General features: G+C 42.2%; 3 protein-coding genes across 4 annotated transcripts in view; 1 reads left to right on the top strand and 2 right to left on the bottom strand.

Moving 5' to 3' along the window:
- The window catches only part of pi4kab (phosphatidylinositol 4-kinase, catalytic, alpha b), a 45,154-nt gene extending 43,557 nt beyond the window's left edge, over positions 1–1,597 (bottom strand). Inside the window, exons 1-2 of the mRNA XM_088935789.1 lie at positions 1,467–1,597; positions 224–340 (exon numbers count right to left, since the gene is read on the bottom strand). Of these exons, the coding sequence (XP_088791915.1) occupies positions 224–340; positions 1,467–1,565 (216 nt within the window). The 5' untranslated portion in view covers positions 1,566–1,597. The remainder of the gene's footprint in view (positions 1–223; positions 341–1,466) is intronic.
- An 896-nt stretch (positions 1,598–2,493) lies between these two features.
- snap29 (synaptosome associated protein 29) lies at positions 2,494–10,418 on the top strand. The gene is made up of 6 exons (XM_088935648.1): positions 2,494–2,600; positions 3,922–4,195; positions 7,176–7,369; positions 7,510–7,595; positions 7,890–8,000; positions 8,334–10,418. Exons 2-6 carry the CDS (start codon positions 3,953–3,955, stop codon positions 8,489–8,491), a joined length of 792 nt encoding a protein of 263 aa, XP_088791774.1. The 5' UTR covers positions 2,494–2,600; positions 3,922–3,952; the 3' UTR covers positions 8,492–10,418.
- A 6,996-nt stretch (positions 10,419–17,414) lies between these two features.
- Positions 17,415–24,242, bottom strand: part of LOC148818945 (somatomedin-B and thrombospondin type-1 domain-containing protein) — a 33,941-nt gene continuing 27,113 nt past the window's right edge. For both annotated transcript variants that reach the window (XM_088935968.1, XM_088935967.1), the window contains exons 4-5: positions 20,622–20,780; positions 17,415–19,822 (exon numbers count right to left, since the gene is read on the bottom strand). In XM_088935968.1, the coding sequence (XP_088792094.1) occupies positions 19,717–19,822; positions 20,622–20,780 (265 nt within the window). In that variant the 3' untranslated portion in view covers positions 17,415–19,716. The remainder of the gene's footprint in view (positions 19,823–20,621; positions 20,781–24,242) is intronic.

Raw genomic sequence — 24,242 nt, forward strand, 5'->3', positions numbered from 1 at the left:
AGCAGCTTGATGTTAATGGATGGATGGCAAGTGCTATTCCACATGCATCTGAGTGCATAAAGCAAAGCATGTCAAATCCTGCTACTGAATTCTTGCAGCAGATCAAATCATTAAGCTTAGCTTCTTGCTGCAGCTGTGTGGCATTCCCAATTCAATCCGCAGCTGGCGAGCTCCGAGTCTTTCGGGAAGACTGGCGCGCAGAATCCTGACGCACAAAGCTTACCTGCAGACCAGATTCCACCAGGAAGATGCCCAGAGCGATCACCGCGCCCCTGCGCCGCTCGTCCAGCTGGTAGACGCCCCGCAGGTCCACAGGGCACATGCATTGCAGTTTCTGAACCTGCGACAGCAAGAAGCACAGGCGCCATTAAGAGTCCAGCACTGCAAAGAGCAGGACTGGAACAGCCCTGAGGACAACAAGCAGGGCATAGACAACTGGACTTCTAAAAACAACTGTTCTGCTCTGTACATAGAACAGTTTCAGCAGATTTTCACATACCCAGGATCCTGAAAAAAGAACAGTTACAAACAATTAGGCCCATCAAGCCTTTTAGCTTAGCAGTTAGAAGCTCATGGATCAGAGTCTCACCCAGCTGTTTAAAAGCAGGTTATCAGCTTCAACAGCATGACCTGTTACAGACTCCCACAGCTCTTTGGACAAAGAATTTGATTTAAGCGACAAATATCAGCTTCTACTTAAATCATAAAATTAACCTATTTTTAATCCTGTGTGTGTGTAATAGATATGTAAGGAATATAGTTACATAATATGGCAACAGGCTGCTGAAATAATGGCAAAAGAAAACGCGGAGGTCTGGTGTTGTGAACGCCAAGGTGAGCTGTGGTAAAAAAAATAATCCAGAAAAGATGACAACACACGATAGATGGACAACATAGCAGCAAGAAGGATAGAAAAGAAACACTCTTTTTGGCAGCCTTTTGATAGTGTAACCCACACTTTTATTTTACAATTCAAGTTTATTCAAAACCAATTCCCAAATCTCCACATTGTTTTTTTTTGATGAACATTTTAAACAGAACGCAGGCTGCTCCCGGTTCAATAGTAAAATAAAAGATGTACTCATGAATGTTCAACAAACCCTGCCACAAACCGAGCTGTTTAAAAAAGTCTGTATCATTTAACCGCCCGCTGACTAACTAATCTGCACTAACGCCATACAGAAAGAGGCCACATCATGTCGGACAGCTCTCTAAACGTCGGTGTCAATTTACAACAGTATCGAGCAGTCGTCTCAAACGCCAGCATCTAAACTGTAAAGCACTAGACTATTTGTAACACGCTGTTAGAAAAGAAGCATCCTCCATTCTGACAGGAACGATACCAGTCATTCACAGACCAAAACAACTCGCCACTAAGGTGCAACTAGTTAAGAAAAAACGCAACATTAGCGCCCGGCGTCTACATTTGCCTCATTTTCACATAGCAATAGAACATCCCGCCTCACCTTATCTGCAGGTGCCGGTCTGTGCGCTGCCAACGATCGAGCGAGGGATAAAACTGTGTTAAAATAAAACCCCCGCGATCCACCCCCTTTCACCGACATCTTCGCTTCTTCTCCATCCGCTAGCAGAAACGCACAGTGTACGAGGACGCCGATATGACGGCGAGCCCGGGGAGCCAAACTGTACGCGTGCACTGTGCGAGCTGTAAAAGGAAAAAAAAGCGAAATCGAAAATTCGAACGTGAGATTCTGACAGGATACAAACGAGGCGAGGCTGGACAGTCGACTCACTTACTGTAGCTCGTTTGGTATGCAATAGCTGATTGATCTCAGTATCTTATCCACTCAACAGCCAGCGGTTGAATGAAGCCGAGATATCGGCTTTATCAGCGTGGCTGGGCAAGAAAACAACATTTTATCAGGATTTCCAAAGCTTGCTGGGAGGCAGTGATTAGATTCTGCGAGACAAAGTTTTAGCAAAGTTTTTACAATGGTAAATAGACTCACCGTTAAATAACTAATGTTAATTAGAATTCTAATTTCGGTTCTCATCGGTAAATTGAATATTAGTAATGCAATGTTGGTAGTGTTATTACATGTATATGACGCTTGTCTCAGTTGTACACGCACTTGTGTCCCAGGCGCAATGACAGTAACCTGACAGTGTATCACCTGTTTTTTAGCTCCTCAGCATTAGCTCAAATAACGTCAAATTTACACAATGTCCAAGAGCTAGAGAATTCTATAATGCTTTATCACTTTTGTTTCTCGTTACAAATCATTAGGAGCTGCGCTTCTTAGACCATTTTGACAGACCTGTCAATCTCCGAGTCGCTCTTTACGACACATTATTTTTTTATTTCACTTTTTCAATCGATGTTATATTTTATGTCATGTTTTATTTGCGACGGGCATCATATATGGCCTTCCTGTTCCACATTAACGCCTTTTTTACTTCTCGTTCTCTATATTCAAATTGCGGCTTGAACTGATTAGAAATTGAAATATAGGTGGGGCGTGGGGAGGTCACATGACATATATCCACTGACGTCACCTTGCGAAAGAAACTGTTCCGGGTTAGATCAGCTGAGTGGGAGACTCGCTCGGCCGAGGGTGCGAGAGTCAGCAGCTGGAGAGGTAAGGGTGAAACCTTGTTTATGGTCTGTTATATATATCATTTTATAATATGTTATTATATATGACGTATTATATAGTCATATACGCGATACAGCATTACCGCTATACTTACATTGCCTAAAAGTCTTTGACCGGAGTTTCGATTTTGTGCGGTATGTGCTGAACTAAAAAAGATTTCCTGCGTTTGCTGTCTGATTTGTCTACGGTCTACACGTGCGGCCTTTGGAGACACAAACCCCTGCTTTCCTCAGATGTAAATCTAAAATAAGCATTCCTCCATTCCTCGAGTTTTTCTTTTCCCTGATCATATCAGCTTTATGAAGAATTCAGATAGTTTAGGCATTGTACTAATTTTACCCATTGTTTCTGTTCTGTTTCCCTGTGGTTTGTGTGTTAGGGTCTTTTGATTTTTAAGTACTTTTTGTCTTCGGAGTGGCTGCATTCCTTTCTAGCAAATATCTTAATATGAAGTTTCGCTATCATCTTTCATAGCTTTAAATTCTCCTCTGTGACTTGCTGGAGCTTCTCCGCGGCTCAGAGGTCAGCGCAGGAGGTCGCTGGGTGGTTCAGTCGAGACAGCAGCAAAGATTGACAGGGGGCACCTTAACAGCAGTTTAAAAGAGACCCTGCAGAAAAACTCACAGATACCACACGTAATATAAATTAAATAAGGCCTACGTGTGTTTGTTCCACTTTCACTTCCCCGTTTGATAATATGCTCATTTCAGCTAATTATGATGGGGGAGGATAGTGTGCTATAATAATAATTGCTTACACTTTCTGGACACTCCACTCAAAGCGCTTTACAGGTCATGGGGATCCCCTCCACCACCACCAGTGTGCAGCCCCACCTGGATGATGCACCAGTCCTCTCCCCACACACCAGCTCTCAGTGGGGAGGAGAGCAGAGTGATGAAGCCAGTTCAGAGATGGGGATTATTAGGAGGCCATGATCGGCAAAGTCCGGGGTAGAAATGGCCAGGACACTGGGGTAACACCCCTACTCTTTTCGAGAAACTCTCTGAGATTTTAATGAGTCAGGAGAGAGCCAGGACCTCAGTTTTACATCTCATCCACAGGATTGCACATTTTTTACAGTACAGTGTCCCCGTCACTATACCAGGGCTTTAGGACCCACACAGACCGCAGGGTGAGCGCCCCCTGCTGGCCCCTCTAGCACCTCTTCCAGCAGCAACCTTAGTTTTTCCCAGGAGTCTCCCATCCAGGTACTGACCAGGCTCACACCTGCTGGGCTTCAGTGGGCTGCCAGTTGTGAGTTGCAGGGTGATATATCTGCTATGCCTCCACATTCCTGTTTCAGAAGGAACGGGTGCGTTTGCCCAGGTGCAGCAATGTCGGCCTACCCCAAAAATCACAACCCCTTCGCCGATGACGAGGACGAGGAGGGCGCGGCCGACCTCGGGCCGTGGGGGGGCTCCGGCGGGCCGCCGGCGAGCCGGCTGAGCGAGGCGGAGAGGCGGCGGCAGCAGCTGGAGCAGGAGGTGATGCGCACGGCGGATTCGGCGGTGAAGAGCAGCTGCCGCTCCCTCAGCCTGATCAACGAGTCGGAGAAGATCGGCACAGACACAGCCGAGGTACGCCCGATCCGCCCGCGTTCGTGACGCAGGGTTCCCTTTCTCTGATCTGGTTTAGACTGGAGACCAACAGTTTAGGTCATGTGCAAAAATACCCTTTTTTTTTAGATTTCTTTACATCCGTTGACTGCAGAAATTGTTAGCCTCCATTAAAGCCCCGAGACAGGCCTGTACTGTCTGTACTTACAAAGTTATTCCGAAATGTTCAAGGGGACATCACTCCAGTTGGAAATTGCTTCTGGAGGTCTGTGACACATGGGAGTTCTGAGCAGCAACTCTGAGCCTCATTCAGGTTTGCTAAAGTAGCTTAAGGCTGCAGGACCCAGGTGATAAGATGATAATATATGGGTGCTGAAAACCTGCTGGCTTCTGGACTCCCAAATACCAAACCCCTGCATTCGAGGAAAGTGCTGTTTGCGTCCTGTTGGCATGCAAGAAAACGTTCAGGAATTCAAATGTGGTATTCTGTCAAATACCTGGATGGAACTAATTATTCTCGTACTTCACTGAAACCAGAACCCTTTCAGGTGGAGTCTTTCACTATTTTCCCTTATAGGGTTCAAGTCTGAAGTCTTTTGCAAAACCTCGGTTTGCAAAAAAAAAAAACCCAACAGTGCATGATAAGCATCAGTCTTGGTTGTGTGGTGGAATTGCAGCAGAGAGTAAGGTCTTGCTTCCCTCCTGCTGCGGCAAATACAGTAGAAACTCAGCAGAAAAAAAAACAGAACTTTTTGGTAAAAAAAATTAAATTCATGACATTAAATCATGGCTTGAGGAATCGAAAAACGTTTAGTAGGATACCTCTCAGTATATAGCTTCTTTGTCATCTGTTTTAATATGGAAGCGATCTAGGTACGTACACAGAAACTCAGAACCTGTCTTATGCTAATACCATTACAAATACACTCATTTACTTCTGGACTCTGGTCTCTTCAGATATTGAGGCAATAAAAGAGCTAAGGGAAATTCAGCAGTTCCTCCCTGACCAATGAGAGAGAGGTTGTTTTACTTCAGAGTGGTCCGTGTTTTGCAAGATGTTAGTTCTGGGGTTGTGTAAATCTTCATATCTTAAAAAAGTTTTTTCTGTCTTGTGCTCCTTGTACCACTTGATTGCTGCTACAACTGGTACAGAATTTAATCTCCTGGCTTTGTCCTTGGAATACTGGAAAAAGGTGACAGTCAACTAACATGCTTGTATTTGTCTTTCTAAAAGGACCTGTTCTGTAAAAAGGGTTTTTTTATCCACTGGTTTTTGCCCTGCAGACGATAATACAAAAGTTCAGTAATTCAAAAGAAGCTAAGAACTATATTTATTGTTTCTTCTCTAAGTCAGAAATAGAATGCTTAAGTTAATAGAATTGTACTGTTCTAGACTAGACAACATTTCTTCTACTTTATATAGGTTGTTTCTAATATGTAATCTCCTTTTGCAGCATTTTCAGTTAATGAACATTTTAGAACCTTTAAAATGCAGTTAAAGATTGAGTTTCACACACACAGTTGAAAATTTTGAGCACATTGTCAAGGCTCTGCATTGTGGTTTTACTTTTCACATGATGATGATGATAATCATCTTTATTTTATTTAGCACCTTTGAAGGTGGCTTCTCAAAGTGCTTAACAGAACAACAACAACAACAACAACAAATGTACGCAAGAAATGCACAATACAAATACACAATGATAGTAGAGAGTAGATGGAAGGCGCAGAGGGGGTAAATAACAGAACCAGTTAAGTTAAGGCTCTTCCAAAGAAGAGGGTTTTGAGTCTGGATTTGAAGGAGTTTAGAGAAGGTGACTCTCTGATATCCTTGGGGGGGGAGTTCCAGAGCTTTGGGGCGCAGCAGGAGAAGGCCCTGTCACCTATAGAGTGAAGATGGGCTTGGAGGACAGATGAGAGACTAGAGTTAGAAGAGTTAAGAGATGGGTAGTAGGGTGATAGTAGCTCAGACAGGTACTGAGATGCCAAGCCATGCAGAGCCTTATAGGTGAGCATGAGGATTTTGAAGTCGACACGAAACCTGAGAGGAAACCAGTGCGAGGACTCCAGTATAGGAGTAATGTCCTGGTCAGGATTCTGGCTGCTGAATGTTGGACACACTGCAGTTTGTTCAATATGAATTTAGAAACCCCAGCAAGTAGAGTGTTACAGTAGTAAATTTGGGAGAAGACAAAAGTGTTGATCAGCTTTTCAGCCACAGTTAGCGATAACATAGGATGTAGTCTGGCAATGTTTCTGAGGTGAAAGAATGATGTTTTGACAATATATTGCATATGTGGGTCAAATGTCAAGTCTGAATCAAATATCACCCACAGGTTTTTCAATTTAGACTGAAGTTCAAGTACAGTACCATCCACAGATAGTTACAGTATTGGCTTTACAAAGTTGATGGGGGCGTCAATAAGCATGACTTCAGTCTTGTCACAGTTTGGATGAATGAAATTTTGAGTCATCCATGTTTTTATGTCGGAGATGCAATTAGAGAGAAGAAAAACAGCCACATCAGTGTCAGGTTTGGTATGGAGGTAGATTTGAGTATTGTCAGCTTAGAAGTGGTTTTAAGGCCATGTGATCTTAAAAGCTGACCAAGTGGAAACATGTAAATGCTGAACACCTCTTCCAGCAGCAGCCTTAGGTTTTTCCCAGGAGGTCTCCCATCCAGGTACTGACCAGGCTCACACCTGCTGAGCTTCAGTGGGCTGCCAGTTGTGAGTTGCAGGGTGATATGGCTGCTGGCTGGCTTGTGCTTGAAGGTTGCCTGTAATCCTAGTTGTGTGAAGATATTTTTTGCAGCCTATAAGAAGTCAATCAAGCTGGAGAGATTGCGTAAAATCATTGTTCTTTCTAATTCCCGGGCTGTCTAAATCAACACAACTTAAATCAACACAAATAACATGCAGGAATTGGATGAGATTGCTAATTGCAGTAAATGTTTACAGTCTGTCATTTCACCAAATTGCACATTTCAATCTGTGTGCAGGAGCTCGTGAGACAAGGTGAGGCCCTGAAGAGGACTGAGCGAATGTTAGACAACATGGATCAAGACCTGAAGACCAGCCAGAGACACATCAACAGCATAAAGAGTGTGTGGGGAGGGATTGTCAATTATTTCAAAGCCAAGCCAGAAACCAAGCCTCCCCCGGAGGAACCAGCGCAGTACAAACCAAGCAGCAAGTATGTTCCCTCTTCTCTGTTCCAAGTAATTCCATCGGTAGTGAAGTCTGTAATCAAGTGTACAAACATAATGTAACACATTTTCAATTTATTGTATGAAAAGTCAAGACAGAATGAAGTTAACCTGAATTGTTCTCTAGATTGCAAGATGCTTTGGCCCATAGCAAGATGCAAGAACAGAATTATCAAGCAAGCCACCCAAACCTAAGAAAGCTGGACACATCAGGTAATTGATTATTCTTTTATAGGAATCGGGATTTCAGCACATTTTGAAGTTTGCCTCTGGGTTGCATGTGGTTTTTCAGAACAATTTAACACCTAAAAATACAATCTGACATCTGTTCCCGCTAATTAGTATGTTATTGCATTTAATTAAACTCCATAGTTGGTTAGTGGTTACTTTAAGATAGAATTAAAGACTTGGAAATGGTTGATTATCAATTTATATGATCTAATGTATTTTAGATGACTCTGTGTGATCATTACTTTGGATTGATGTGATACAATATCTTTTCTGTAGGTTTTGGAGCTTTAGGGCCTGAAACAGAGTACTCCAGTTCACAGCCTGATGGTGCATACTCCAAAAACAAGCACCTACGAGCAGCTCATGAACAGCTGGATAATAACTTGGGTAAGGTCTCCTAACATGTCTGTACTTTTCCTTAGAGTTGCATCATTCTAATAATCATTATGTAATAAAAATAGTCAGAAGTTAAAGGTAAATGCACGTTATCCACTCGAGTCCACACGTATAGACACATTTTCCTAAACCAACTATAAATGGAGTAGATTATAATCCTTTTTGGTGTTTATTACAATATTCATTTCTGCTGTGCTGCAGGCTCAGTATAGCAGAATAATTAGAATGATCTGTGAATTTTGAGAGAGAGCTCGAATAGATTTATAAAGCAGTTCAGTGACACAAGGTTCAGTCCTGTCCTCTTTCTTCCTCTGCCCTGTCCAGATGAAATGTCTCTGGGGCTGGCCCGGCTCAAGAACCTGGGCCTGGGCATGCAGACCGAGATCGAGAGCCAGGACGTCACTCTGGACAGCCTGATCAACAGAGTAGATGGGATGGACATCAAGATCCAAACCACGAACAAACAGCTTAAAAAACTTTAACTGCATGGAGGTGCAGTTCTGGGATTGTACAGTAAACTGGAGTTCTCTCTTCTGCTGACTTTTCTTCCTCCTTCCTGTCTCTTTTTGTTGTGTTTTCTAAATGTATATCAATAATTGTGAGTTAAAAGTTGATTGCTGAAAATAGTTTTTGAGCTTTGAATCCATGAATTGTTTCAGCCCTCTTCTATTGACTTCAGTCAATATGACAATAGGAAGACTTTGCTCGTGAAACTGAACAGGGCTTTCTGCTTTCCTCACTGTACTGTGGTATTTACTTCAAATGTGTGCCAGACATACTGGGTAAAACTGCTCCTCCCTTATGTTTCACCAGTGATAATGAATGGGTTTTGTTTTGACGATTGTGATGGAAACTGGGCTAGTGTAATCCAAGGCCAATCAGCAGGTGAGAGAGCATGGTAAGAACATGGTATCCTACTTCCAGAAATACCATCTCAGGGAAGTGCTGTCCTGTTGCAGATGCTTGTTAAGTTCCACACCTGCAACAATTAGGGGAATTGTACCAGAGTGGTTAATAAAGTTGGTTTCATTGGGATCCCCTGTTCTGAAAGAATCCAAAGATCATACATCATGAGATTGCACCATGACCTTGCCTGGAGGAAAGGCCAGTTGAGAAGTAAAGGACTGTGTTGTATACCACTGTTACAGTTAAGATGAGAGGGGACAGCCAAAAGAAAGTTTTTCTTGGCACAGTGCGGGTTGTGAGGAAATACCATTGCTCAAACATCCTTTACACAAGAAAGAACACATGATTCTAGTTCTCCAAGAACCCACCTCTATTGTTCTGCTTTCAGATATATTCATATATATATAACATGTTCTACCTGCCCTGAACACAGGTGCTTTGGCCTGACATGATAAAGGTGGGATAGCTCTCACCACTTCAGAATGAAGGTGTCTTAGGATGTCTTAGTTACACAGTACAGGGGATTTAGTTCAAGATGTGACCTCTTTACATGTTCACAAACTGCCTTCTGGAGAGATACAGTACTCTAGACTGTTGTATGTGATATACAGTGCTTTTGCCTTATGTCAATAGCTTGTTTATATTTTCAGAGATGATGTGCTTTGTGAGGTGTAGGATTAATGTAATAATAGGATATCTCAGTGTTTTTTTAAGCAAAAGATTGTTTATTCTAGTTCTTCCTTAACCGTGCATTTTTAAGACTGAAGTAAATAAGACATTTCATTACAAAGCAGTGTAAACAATTAAACTCCTTTACTAAATTCCTCATTCAATGTCTATAAATTGTTTATTAACTCTTTAGAATAGTGACATTTCATACAAAAGTATATTAACTGTGAAACTCTCTGAGAAAAAGGTCACAATTTCCTTAGATACATTACTAGTTGCAATAATGTAGTAATGAGTTCTGAAAGAGGTAAGCTGTTGTTTTTTTTATATGTTATATATTTTTAAGCTGTGTTCTGTAACACTAATTCTCCAAAAGCAAGTGTAAGGATTTGTATTGCAAAAAGCTAAGATCTAATTTTCCCCTAACATGAGGGACATTGAAATTAAATGGTATCCCTTTTCTGTTACATTAAAAGAAGACATTTATGTAAGTGATGACCTGGTGGTCAAGGAGTTAGTGTCCTGCCTTGTACCTAGTGTCTGCTGCGTTAATGTTTGTCTTGGTTTTACCCTAAGCAGTTCAAAGTGAATGGATCTTGCAGCTTTGCTAGAAAAGGAAAACATTTTGTAGAATATCCACTGGGTGGCAGTACTAACACATCCTCGCTGAACATTGAGATAGAAAATCTTACGACTGCTATGTTAATAAAATACCTACTGTAAGCTGTAAAGTACAAAGCCTAATATAGTGTTCCTATGAAAGTATGGATTTTTAAAAAAATGGGTATCATACTTGTCACATTTTGACTATTAAAATTTTTTTTTTTGTCTTTGAAGAGTCGTGCAGTGTCTTAAGTTTAGTTCAAATTTGCATTCCAGCGCTGATTGCAATTCTATTTCAAAACAAGCGAACGCAGCCATCAGGATGTTTTTGCTCCTTGTAACCAGATGGGATTGTCCCAGAAAGGAGGATTGAAGAAGACAAATTGGTGGCTGTCATTATCATACCTCCACAACTGTACAGCTGCTTCAAGAGCAGCAGCAGGCCTTCATTAACTGTAAAGACAGGCCCTTAAGTGGAGGAAGCTGGGCTTCAACAGCTGGTTCCTCAGCTGAGAGCTAATGGCCCCGTGTAGATAAGTGTTCACATGTCACAGACAATATTCCTGCTGTGGTAAGGACTAGGGCTAAACTTGAATATTAGAGGCCAAGGCTGGCAGAGACCTTTTCGACTTTGTTTACAGAGCTCTTGAAGAGCTAAGGAGACTGGCATGGAGAGGTACTGCTCAGGCTGTTGTAAACGAGGATCTGTGAAAGCGATGTTTCCTGCAGGTTCAAGCAATCCTATAATTAGACTACACTGCCTCTGTAGCAGCGGGATTTGTGTTTCATGTTGTTATCCAGCATCTGAGCCTTTTCCTGGTAAAGATCATAGGAAGCCAGGACCCATCCGGGGAAGCCCATGGCACCTGACAGGATGCCAGCCCATCACAGCACATGCACACAGGGGCGACTCGGAGACGCCAGTGCATCTCACCAGTAGGCCTCTGGGAGGTGGGCAGACACCAGCGCTTTTAGAAGAATCCCGCAGATTTAGGGGAAAATTAATATAGTTTAACAAATTAATGGCCAATCACTACGCAAGTACTACTGCCCAGAGCAGGGGAAGGTGCTTCCTGACATCAGTTACTTTTTGACATGTAATGCGCAGGCACCGAGGACCATGGCAATACAGAAAATTGATAGAAATACTTACCATGGCCGATAGGTGCTGATTGTGGTCTCCTAAATCTATTTTTTCAATTCCACATCTTTAGACGAGGCCCACGTGGGATCGAATAGTTCAGGACCCCTCAGCTGCTCACCTGTAGCTGTCAGTGTGTGGGTCCTTACAGACAGAGCTGAGGAGAATGGACCTGCGTGTGATGATATGCTGTGATTGGATGGTTACTGGACACCAGGTTCGGGCAGTACCAGGACCTTGCAACAATCACACACCCGTCTCCGATACATCCAGCCCCACACAAACATAATACAAGCCATTCTTGACAGAACACCTCCCCCCCTCCGCAGCGCAGTACCTGTCTGTGCAGTTTTTGAGACTCCAGAGAGAAAATCATTTCAGCATTGTGAACACACAAAGCACAGTTTTGTGTGGGTACATGCTCCATATTTAAGGGGAACTGGAGTCCCAGTTTTGCAGACCAGTAATTGAATCCCAGTAACAAAATAAATTCAGTGACATTACAGAAAAAAACATTACAAATTTTGAATTCGGCACAAAATTCTGAACTTTGCAAGAGGACTGTAAACCACCATATTATCGCAAACTCACATTCCAGTTCCCATGAATTGTGACATGTTGAAGCCCTTCCTGCTCACTAGTCACTATAATGACTGATGTAATCGGATTTACGAGCGAATAAGGTTGTGCGGCAGACATTACACTGCAGAAATCTTCCGACGTGATCTGCATGCGGAGTAGTATTTGTCGGCAAAACTGTCTAAAAAACTAAAGCTATACTTCTATTGGATTAAAAAGCATGTAGTCACAAGCCTGCTTGTTTACAGTGTAATAGGGCCGCAACACGTCGCCAAAGTTTTGCCACCTCATTCTGAATTGCACAATATGGCACTGGACACACCTGGAAATTTAATTTATTTTGTAAATCCTCCAATTTACATTACAAATTACTGTCTATATTTTACTTTTATTGTGGTTTGAAACACACTCGTCAATGCTGACCCTTTAAAACCCTGAAATATGAAAATAGTGTTGCATTTCCCATTTAAACGTTTGGTCAAAAAAAGAATTGAAGCCGAGATGTACATTGTCAATATATCTCTAAGATATGGATGTCTAACACCCTAAAAATCCTAACACATGAGCAAAAAAGACATCCTTGTCATTGTTTTCTGCACATCAATCTTTCCATTGTTGGCTGACTTTACAAAACTATCAAGTGTAATTAAAACTGTCGTAATGAAGATCTGTTTCAAATCTTCATTTGTAGAGCCAAAGCGTTCTACTGAGGTTATTAAACCAGCACTAGAAATCAAGTCGGCACTGCTCAGGCTGACAGGAAAAAATGCACCATTTTTACAACTCCTCATAATATGATCATTACCAATAGAGACAATGAAAACTAGCAGGAGCAATATGGCATAATACAAATGTCGAGCTCCAGAAAAACCTTCCTCAGGCTCAACAGTAAGGCCCTTCTCCTTTAGGAACAAGTAAATGTTTACTTCATGCTGAAAAGAGAAGAGAAGAAACGAATTTCAGCTGTTTTCAGAGAAAACTCAGCCAAAACGTTTTCTTTTCTTCTCTTTTTTTTTAACAGATGAGCGAAAAAGGGAATGAATGCAACCTTCACAGAATATTCCGAGTGATTTGGAATAAGGAAGGATAACAAGAAATGTACAATGGGGCGGATGGAGCTGAGGAAGTCCGTTTTTGTTACTGCAATGACTTAAAGCAGATCACAAGTGCCGTCCTTGAGAGCTTGGAAAATTCTGTACATCAGCCCTGAAAAGAGCCATTAGAAAGAGCGGACCAGAGCTGGAAAGGGATTTTACGCACTGCAGATTGTTCTACACAAACCTGCCGAAACTACACGTCCGCTCCCCTGCTCATCAACAGCCACAGCAACTCATTAAACACTCCTAAAATCACAAGGGATTGGCCTGTTGGAATGACCTGGAACCATTCTTTAGAAGACTTTAAACCCAGGAAGCCTTGGATGGCCACTGGAGAAGGTGGGATTTCCTCGTCCAGCCACTTCTGCTTCATTTCTGTTACGTTGGATGTTTTTCTCACCCCATGTTACAAATGCAAAAGCAGATATTGCCTCTGCAGGCAAACGGACTGTAACAGCTGCATCGGACATCGCAGAACTGAGAAAATCAGTGAACGTGATAATCCTTCTGCTTTTTATCACTTGCAATACTAGCAGATCTTAAGGCCCATGTGCTTTGAAAGCTCACAGTGAAATTAAACAGGGATGAAGGGATACCAGGCCTGCTGGGCTGTTTCAAGAGGGTTGTCAGCAGGGGGAAACAACACTTCAGACATTTGTACGGCAAACCTACCCATAACCCCACTCACTTGAGATTTCCCAGAGGCCCTCTCTCCGACAGTAAAAGGCAGCTCATCTGCATCTGTTCCAGACCTGCCTCCCGTAACCAGAACAACAGCTCACTTCACCTGACAGCAACACCCCAGTCTCACTGTTTCTTTCTAACCTTCACCCAATATTTACAAACTCATTCAGATCCATAGCTAGGAGAGACAACTGCATACTACTGCCAGTCCACACAATCTTCCAGCTGCCAATAAAAAAAAACCGAGATGATGCACCTTGAGGGACAACTCCTGGCCCCCGTCCCACATCATACATGCTTGCATAGCATACACAAGCAGTCAAAGCCTACCATCCCACACACACTAAATCAACTCCCCCAGCACAGGAAGACTCTGCATGAGCTGGGAAATAATCCCAGTAATCCACATGCAGGCAGTTTTTCTCATCACTGAGCCACATACTCAGTTTGCAACAACCAAAGCATCCACAGCCCTTTTGCTCCATGAATGTGCCCCATCTAGGGTAAGAGACCGATGATCTACTTGGGACTCTCCGAGATCCCCTCCCCCCAACTCGCACACAGACCCGTCACAATTGCCCCTAATATGCAATTCTGTATCGTCCAAAAGCACAATGCATCCTGGGGGCCTCATGGAAAGCCCGGCGGTTTATCGACTGTGAGAGACGGGCACAAACGATTATCGGAAGTCGCGCTGTTGGTTTATGGGAGCCCGTGGAGCGCAGCTTTGAACAGCTGTCTTCATGAAAGCAAACAGTGCCCGGCCTGCGACAATGGCCGTGACGGACTGGAATGCCCCGCTTTTCAGAGGGGCTAATCCCAGAAATGACTGCTGTCAGGGCCGATCAGGCACGGGGCCAAAGACAGGCCTTCCTGCCTTTCTTTCCAAACCCGCCCCAGTGCCGACAAAGGTTAAGCTGGGTTCAGAGGCGAAGGCTGACACAAATCTATCCCCACTGCTGGAAAGCAGCAGAATAAAGAGTTGCGCTGACTTGGTAGAGCTGAGAAGAGAAGTGGGTTTTGCAGTCCAGTGACTGTGCATGTGTTTGGGTGGGGCTTTTGACCGGTTGTGGGTTCCCCTCATTCTGCGACCCCTGTGTATCTCGCTGCAGCAAAGGATTCACGGCCCCCTCCACTGCATGTCGTGTTTAAAAGGGCGACTGCACTCCCAATTTCACAGACCGGTTATTAAATCTCGGTAACTAAATAAATTCAGTGACAAACTAGAGAAAATTGACACATTTCGAATTCGGCACCAAATCGTGAACTTCAAGGGCTGTAAGCCGCCATGTTGTCACAAACCCCTGCTTCCCCACGGGCACGAGTTCACACAAATAGTGATGTGGCCCTTCCTGCTCACTAGTCACTGTAATGATTAATGTAACACAATGTCCGAGTGAAAAAGTACAGGTTGTGCGGTAGATATTTCACAGCAGAAAGTTTTCAAAGTGATCTGCATCCAGAGTTAACAAGTAAGTTCCATTTATAGGCAAAACACTCTTGAAGTGGAGAGCAATATCTCTATTGGAGTACAAGATGTGTTCACAAGCTTGCTTGTTTACAGTGTAATAAGGTCCCTTCACCTCACCGGATGTTTTGCTGCCTCGTTCTGAATCGCAGAATATGGCGACTGTGCACACCTTGGAACTTTCATCTATTTTGTGATGTAAATTGGGGGTTTTACAAATTACCCTCTACGTTTTACTTTTATTGTGGTTTGAAATGCACTCGTCAATGCCCTTCTGACCCCCAAATATAAAAATAGGCTTGCCGTTCCCCTTTAAAAGGCACAACCCATGGTAGTGAAGGGACACAACTGCCAGAAAGAAAAACAAGAAAAACTTACCGCCACAACCATTCAGGACAGCAGATGTTCAGAGCACTAACCATACAATACACAACAGCTCCGTTCACCACTCACTCAAATGAATTAAGACAGCAACGATTATGAAACTAAATCAATTCAAGATGATACTATATGTGCTTCCATTAATAATAACCATTAAACCCAGGCAACATCAAAACCAAATAAAAATATAATTGACAATGCAATTACAACTTTTGCCTTTGTTTGTTTGGAAATCCAAGCATGACCTCAGTATAAGAAGGCATCACGCCCAAAACGTTGTTTTCTTCTCTTTTCAGCATGGAATAAACCTATTACTTGTTCCTTATAATCTAATGACTAAGTATGTGTCTGAAGAATGTTACAGAAAAGCATACCATTATTCACACAAAGACCCAGACTCATACACAGATAAGGCACAGGAGTTCATTTTTAAGACAAAGTCAACTTTTGCGTTTCTACACAAGTTGTTCCTCAGCTCCTGATTTAAGAGTTGCTGGACAGGCAGAAGCATAGTAAGTTTTTCACCTGCGGTGCTCATCTGCAAATTCAGACTGGGCGGGTTAAACAGCACCTGTCAACTTGAAGATCAGCAACATCCCACTAACAGTTATAAGTAAATATTCTTTGTGAAGAATGTACCAAAAATACCTCTGGTCTTAAGCTGCAATTACAGAATTTTCAGTCCCAAACCACCATCGGAAAGCAAAAAGCAAAGCATTCCATAAGATGAAAAGGGAACTGAAACAAGTGAAGTGATTCTGAAGAAGTTACAAACACACTCATTCAATTTTCAGCACATCTTTTCATAAGGTTAAGCCAGATGCAATCCTAAAAGACTTGTAAACCTACAGGAGCAAATTAATGTAAATATACAGAATATTTCTGTGAATACAGCAATCTTTAGTGCTTTAAACATGATATTTTTTATTTCAAATTTTTCTAAACAAATTAAACTATATATATATACTGTATATCTACCTTCTGGAATCCTGAAACGGAGAGTGTCACAGTTCATTACATCTGTTAATAAGAATACACTTCCATTTATGAGTGTTGTTCCACACAAAGGTAAACAATACAGTTAATCGTCCCAGTAAAACCACGAGTATAACTACATTATACATTACAAGATGGGCACTTGGGAGAGGCTTGAAAATGTTGACAGTCCCAGAGTGTGTAATAGATTTGGGCAGTGAATCCCACACACGCCCACTGTGGTGTCCGGGCTCGGGCTGGAGTAGGGGTACCAGAGTCATCAGGTCACAGAGTACGAGCTGGACCATACTCACGCATCATGTCCTTAACCTGAGCTGGTGCTGGCCCATCAGCACGAGCAGGAGAAACCTCAAATCAGCCTTGAACCTCACAGGAAGCCAGTGCAGTTTACAGAGAGTGGGAGACGTGTGCTGGGGAAGAGTGCAGTTAGCACACAAGCTGCAGGAGTCTGGACATACTGGAGCCCATTCAAACGTAGAAGATACCCCAGCAAGTAAGACATTAAGCTCTTAACTAGGTCTAAGCATGAGGAAATAAAAGGCGTGTATCCCTATTTCAGCCTAAGACAGACTGAACCTGGGTCCAACAATGTCAGAAAGAAGCACTTGGGAGTTTCCTCACATGAGCCGCAAATGACAACACAGGATCAAGAGAAATGCAAACGTTTCTAACTTCCAACAAAAACAGCTACAACACTGAAGTCACCAACTTTGTGAAGCTTATTTTGGACACCTGCGAGCAGAACTTCAGCCTCGTCACAGCTGAGCTTAAGACGTTATAAGTTGTAATAGCCCTTGGATTTATTTATTTTTTTCAAAAACCTGAGTTAAAACACACAGTTGTACGGTTTATAATCTGTTTTTATGAAACAAAACAAAAAATTAAAAATCCACAATTTATTATAGGAGTTCTGGTGCTATTTGAAAATACAAAAATGGTGGGTTTGACGTCTAGACAAATAAGCATCAGAGTTACAACTTTGGTAGTATATATGTTTTATATACAGTATACATACAGTGTTGGAAGGTTATAAAACAATACGATAAAAAATCATTTTGAATAGCATTCCATTTTACACATACAGTTCCCTCCAAATCTATTCCCTTGACAGACTGTGACAGCAAATGTTGAACCAGCTTTGAGTAGCAGTCCAGCAAGGACATGAATCACTTTGGTGGCTACTGTGTTCCATGTAGGCTATGCCGAGTTATCTGAAATGAGAAGCCTAGGATGGGACCACAGAGGAGAAACTGGGCTTCAAAACAAAAAAACAAGATCCTGCAGGACTCCTCTATTTTCTGTCATTAAAAATAAGTTATGCATGATTTTTTTTCCCTTACAGTAAAAGTACATAAATTACTGTAATCCCAATCATATTCAGTAGAAGGACCTGGAATTGACCAGAAGCAAAACACAACTCTTTTCCTACTTAAAAGAGCTAAAGCAGCTGTTTTGGATTGGTATTTCTCTTGTGATAGCATTTTGTCAATGACTGAAATTACTTGTGGTGTACAGTATATTTTGTTATACACTTAATGTGCTGATATAGCATTTTATGAAACACAACAATGTTGTGTGTTCAAATATATCACACTAGCTTTTCTTCATTACTATATTTAATAATTACTTCCCTGATAGATACTTTGTACACTTCTGTGCTATCATATTCTGAATCGACCACACCTGTGTTCACTGGGCAAAGTCAAGAATCTCTTTATCCAATTTAATTTCTTCATGTGTCTAAACCTTGCTCAGACACTTGGATTTCGTTGCAAAAAATAAATTCAATCTGAATGAAAAAGTCATTTTCAAAGCATTTTTAGTTCAATTCCTCTCTCCTAACAGATTTTACCAAACATCTGTGTGAACTCTTTTGGTGTGCTTTTGGAGCTGGTGTGCTGGTGTGCTTTTGGAGCACACCAGCGACTACAAGGTAACACCGAAACTTATACTGAGCTGAGACCCACTTTTATTTCTGAAAGCCCTGAGCTTTGAAAGGATTTCTTTGGTCGTTATAATCGTCTGTGTAAGCAAATTTCACACTGCAATTAAAAGCATTGGTGAAAGTATGTTTTTGAACTTCAATCATTTAAAAAAACACAGATAAGATATCATGGAAATGATAAACATTAATGACAATGATAAGAATAGTAAGGATAAAAACTGGGAAAGACAATTAAACTCTAGAGGTTAGTCACCTCAGCAAATGGAGAAGTACTTTAGAAAAAACTAACATTGAGGTCCACTTCAAGGGTACAGATTTTTTAGCTTAAATAACAGAATCAGTGAAATGTTTCCAGTATTTCACTGAAATACTTTTAATAAGTAGTATGAAAACACACAGAATCCTTAACATACTGGGTCAGTTCTGCAGACATTTACCTCAACACAGGCTTCTATGGACAGGGTTTCAATAAGTGAACTACGGCCCCTAGTGTCTTGAATTCCCCCTCCATATAGAATCCTAGCATGTGGTCTCCTGACAATGAAGTAATATGGGAAAGAAAGATCACCACAGAGATATCAAAGGACCCTATTCAAAGAGGTTTGTGATCCAATGTCATACAACTATGATACACACATTATTTTAAATTTCTCAAGAAATACCTCCCAGAATAAAAGCTTGGGGGATTGATGGCCTTGTGCTTGAAAAACATCTGAATATATCCCCAAATTCAGATATTGCATGAGCTCCTTTATCTGAAAGCCTAGTGCACAGACTTCCGTTTGACTCAGCTGTGCTCTGAGTGCTCTCGGTACAGAAAGGATTAGAACACAGTAGCTGTGGGATTAAATGAGCTGCTGTTGAAGAGCAGCTCTCATACTAAATTATAATAACAAGTAGAGTAGAACATTTATACAGCAAAATAATATATTTATATATTTAAATGCAGCTGCATTTATGGAGGTAGATAGCAAAGTTTCAGAGGTAAAAAGGCTTACAGATATTTTTTGTGCTTTGAAGTAAAAGGTACACATTTATGTGGCGTTATATACGGTTTTCGTGCGCGTAAAAAGTAAGATTTATTACATGAGGTGTATCAAAAGACGTCTAACAAGAAGGCAGATCCTCGTTCCTACGTCATCAGGCTGTGACGATTCCACGGTGGCTGGCAGGTTTTTGTCCCCCACTTTACCCCCCCGAAAAGTTCCCCGCGTGTTCGTGGGCGCCTGACGCGCCGCCTACACGAAAATGAAGGAATGCGCCGGACACCTGCACTCCTCTGCGGAGGACTCGCGGACCCACGACCCCTGGCACCCCGGCACCGACGCTGCAGTCCAAAACGTCCTGCAACATAACAGCAAGAAAGGAAGACGGTGAAAGAAGGGCTTTTCACGGGCTGCATGTGGGATTCGTACACGGGTGGAATCCCGACGTCAAACCATTTCTCCACTGCAACTTCAAACAAATCAATGTTAATATTCTGTTAGCGCTTGTAATTACGGGAACATGGCTGCCAACCAATGAAATTAAATATCCCATGTGTTATCTCGTAAATATTAGATACTTCATTATCCCGGACTTTATGTGATCATCACGGGATAGCACATTTTGTCATACAATACCTGCGTTATCCTAAATGAACTTTCAGTTCAGTGGAATCGATTGCACGGCATGTTCTTTTCGTGGGAGAGCCCTCATGGCTGTAATGACTGCGTTCACAGCAGGTGCGTATTGTGCCATTTCATTAGGACTGAACTCCGACCGAAAGCAAGTCCGTGCGCGTTCCGACAGGATTGGACACGGTCACGAACACTTAACGCACAGCTCCAGCTCCAGCTCCAGCTCCAGCTCAGCTAGCAATGGCTGCTGCTACAGCAGGTGCTGGTATTGCACAATGTAAATGGACGTGCACGAAAACCGATCCAGCGAGCGGTTCAAACTCCGAGATGTTCGGCAGTTAAACGCATCGCCCCTCCACGAAAAAGAACACCGAACGACACTTGAAAATAAAACAGAAGTGTCTCTGTATCACCAGGGCTAGTGGTAGGTTTGGGACACCCAGATGGTTACCCCAGGTTAATTTCATTTCGAGTTTAGACAGAAGCATCTGTACGTCCGTGGGCGTTACCGTAAGGCATCTTACCTCGTTCCTTCCAGGCCCTCTCCATCACAGCGCCCCCTGCTGCCCATCGCGTCTCCTTGACACTCCACGCAGACGGCTCGCTCCCTCACCAGCTGGGTGGCCCAGAAGCCCAGACGACACGGCAGGCTGGCCTGCTTCACTCGCAGGTACACGCAGTAGCTGGGCGGCAGAGCAGAACGACGTTATAAACCTGGGAATACTGCCACGCAGACTCAGAAGCACGACAGCTCTCAACCCGCAGAAAACATGATTTTAAACGGACACTAGGCCTCCTTCTGCTTGTCAAGTCTTCTTAGTGAATTGGGTGGAAAGAATACATCTGGCTTTAATAATGATCTTACATACTGCTAAACTTAGAATAAGCTGGAATGGAGACAAAGGGCAAACACAGAGCAAGGCAGTCCAAGGAGTTCAATTCCCTTAATATGAATTATTCCCTTGTTGTTAATGTGAAGGGGGTCTGCCCATTCACATTAATTATAGCTCAGAAGTAATTCTGATCTATAAACTGACGACTCGTTTGTAGGGTCTTTATCAAGCGCTCTTCCTTCTCACTTCATGCTGTCCTGGATTAAAACCTCCGTCGTGCTTCACGACTTCAGTTTGTCTTCCTGCAGCAAACTTGGCCTCTAGAAATTGAACTGCAAAAAGCTGTTTTCATCCACTGATCGCATCTCATTTGCCCTCTACATTTGCCTCCAGCGATTCCAAGGATTCTAAGATAACGCAGTCGTCAGAATTCCTTACACTAGATTTCCTGGAGCCGTTTTTGTTAGAGGTAATTAATTACGGCCACAAGAGTTTGATCCTGTCCCGTGTAAACTGACAGTAAGGACTGACAGTGATGGAAGACTGCTCTCCACACCTTTTGGGTCAACACTGTTGTCCATTTTTCCTTTACTCCTGAGGGAATTCCTCTTTACACCCTTCAGGATAAATTCTTATGGAATCTATATAAACATTTTTCCAGGTCGGAGTTACAGAAGCTTTATTTTGATTTCATATGGGCCGGATCATGTAATATCCTAAACATTTGTGAAGTTTCGGACAAAGGAAATTGTCAAAAGAATTGCTGGAGTCGAAAAGCAGGCAGCTGCACGTTAAAGCACTATGAATACAATGACATCAAAGATCATTTTATGTCTTAGAGGAGAGTATAAAAACACACAGGCTTAAGTGCAGAAAAGAAAGAGGAAGTAATGCATCGATTTCTCCTATTTTTGCACCTTATGTTCAATAGTGTACTAGATTTTAGGCACAGTCATACTGAAACATGGATTTTACTTAAAATGCTGAAATTTAAATTTAAAGGTTGGTAAAGGTGAGCAAACTCAAATTTAGTTCCGGTTAGAAAAAAGGCATCTTCTCTTTTAGAGATTTCTGTACATAAGTCACTGATCTCCTCTAAAACCACAGGAAGACAAATGGGCTGTGCTCCATATTTTACCGAGTGGGAAACTGCATTGCTTAATGGTTTAATCAAACAATTCCCTCGGGGTGCAAACCACAAAGTTGAAAGAACCACATTTCTAAGTAGTTGGTAAAAAGAAACCAAAAATATGCTCTCTTAAATCCAAAATATGGCATTACACCGTCAACCCTGAGTTTTGGCAACGAAGTTACATCTGTAAGATTTGTAAAGGAGGATTTATGTCCTGTTTGTAAGTTCTCCACTGTCGTTTTCGTTTACTGGAGGAGTGAAAGTCAGCTAACCTCACTGTAAACTGCTGGAGTCGCCATGGGGCGCCTGTCTTAATGAGCCTTTTGCTTTCCCGAGCAGTGCTATAAGGTGGCAAGCTGAAAGCCTTCCTCTGGGAGGAAAATGCTTGTTTTCAGGAACAGGGTGGGAAAGAGCACACCATAGTGCATGGATACCTTTTCAGTACAAAGGTCTATAATTTCAATGTACAAGAAAGAAAGAATGTTCAAGGCTACCGTCCTCTAGATCTTTACTGCACTGAATCTTTTCTTCAGTCATTTTAGAGCCCACTGCAGGTAGCAGGGTGGGGCAGTGGCCAGGGGTTCTGGACTCAAACCTGGAAGGTTGTGGGTTGAAAACCCAGGTTAAGACACTGCTGTCAAAACCTTTAGAGAGTTACCGCACCCAAATTGTTTCCCTAAAATATCCCACCTGTATACGTGGGTGCAAATGCAAGTCAGCTGGATAAAAGCATAAGAAAAATTAACAGCATTTTTTGGACCATGAGAAGCAAGTGAACAATGCTTTCAATTTCTTCTTGTTTTCCGTTAAGCCCTATTTTACACCTCCTTTTACTTCCCTGAAGCTTGCTTGCTTCACTTTATAGCGTTGGTCCTACAACAGCAGGGCCTGTGCTGTAAGACCTATACACTGCGTGACGCAGAGTGAAGGCCAAAGCTCGACTCTCACTGAATTCTCAGAGGTGGAGTATTTTCACTTCTTTTAACGTGGCTCATATCATTAGAAATCTCGATCTAGCTTTAAGAAAATAGTAGAAATAAAACCTTCCTATCAATCTTAGTTAAGAAGCTTTTAAAGATTGTTTTCTTCTCCCTTCGTTTAGATAAATTAGAATCTTTGAAGTTCCAAATCTTAACAGAAAAATGAGAGTGTTGCTGTTCTACAGATTTGGATAACAGCCTGAGAAACGCTGGTGTGGGTTGTCCTTTGCAGCGCTGTGTTCTTTCAAAAGGCCACATTGCCCTCCCAGGCAAGAACACCACCCACTGCCAGTCTGAGCCACAGGAGGAAACTGGAGCCAGAGATACGCCTGTCTGAGAAAGCAAGCCGTGGTAAATTCACAAGGGTTCTGGAAGATAACAGGTCATTCAGTGCCTTTAAAATAGCAAAGGTTCCTAAAAGTCAATTGGGGCACAAATTTAATTTGTTGCAGGTGGGAAAAATGTAGTCACTTTTATTCCATCGAGAAGATCCAATCCCAGAACCATAGAAGATAATAAATATAACCTATTAGACTTGTCTTTTTTATTTGTCAAGGTTTTCGTGGGTCACGTATTATCGACCAGGAAGTCTCTAGCAACGAACAGTTTTAAATAAATCTCGAGAGCAAGAGGTTTGTATTTGGAGCCAGCTTATTAATAGATGTTCGCTAAGGGTATAAAAATAAACAAAATGGCTTAAAAAAAGACCAGAATGGAAAGGTGTGACTACACCCATCCTGTCTGGGCAAGGACACACTTCATCATCCTTTTGTTCGTCACACAACTCAAATACATAGTAACCTGAAAACGTGCTTGGATTAGACATTTCCTTGGATGAAAGACTTTTATTTTAGGAATGGTCGGTTATATTCCTTTGGGCCTTCAGTTTGGTGAATACATTTCCAAGAGATTTTAACAGCAACACTCTTGGCACGAGGAAATTTAATTAAAGTTCATGTATACCTTTACAACAACAGCTGGTTAATGGCCCACAGGTGTATATAGAGAAATGTCCCAGTTCTCTAAAGATACTGGGGTCCATAGAGACCTGAAGGTCATTTTTTGGAAGGATAACTAAGAAGGTTGTGTCTGACATGAAAAATATTTTTGCTCGTTTGCACGCCTTCAAAGAGAAAACACAAGACTGTACTTTTTTTTCTTCAGTAAAACACCACCCCCTGTACACCTGCAGCTTAGGAA

Source organism: Atractosteus spatula, chromosome 17, assembly GCF_055471065.1.
Source record: "Atractosteus spatula isolate fAtrSpa1 chromosome 17, fAtrSpa1.hap1, whole genome shotgun sequence".
Taxonomy (NCBI): Eukaryota; Metazoa; Chordata; class Actinopteri; order Semionotiformes; family Lepisosteidae; genus Atractosteus; species Atractosteus spatula.

Excerpts from the sequence above, each read along its gene's own strand:
- snap29 (XM_088935648.1), top strand. The coding sequence starts at position 3,953 with ATGTCGGCCTACCCCAAAAATCACAACCCCTTCGCCGATGACGAGGAC. Across the intron at positions 7,596-7,889 it reads AAGAAAGCTGGACACATCAG|GTTTTGGAGCTTTAGGGCCT; the intron begins GTAATTGATTAT and ends TCTTTTCTGTAG. Across the intron at positions 8,001-8,333 it reads ACAGCTGGATAATAACTTGG|ATGAAATGTCTCTGGGGCTG; the intron begins GTAAGGTCTCCT and ends TGCCCTGTCCAG.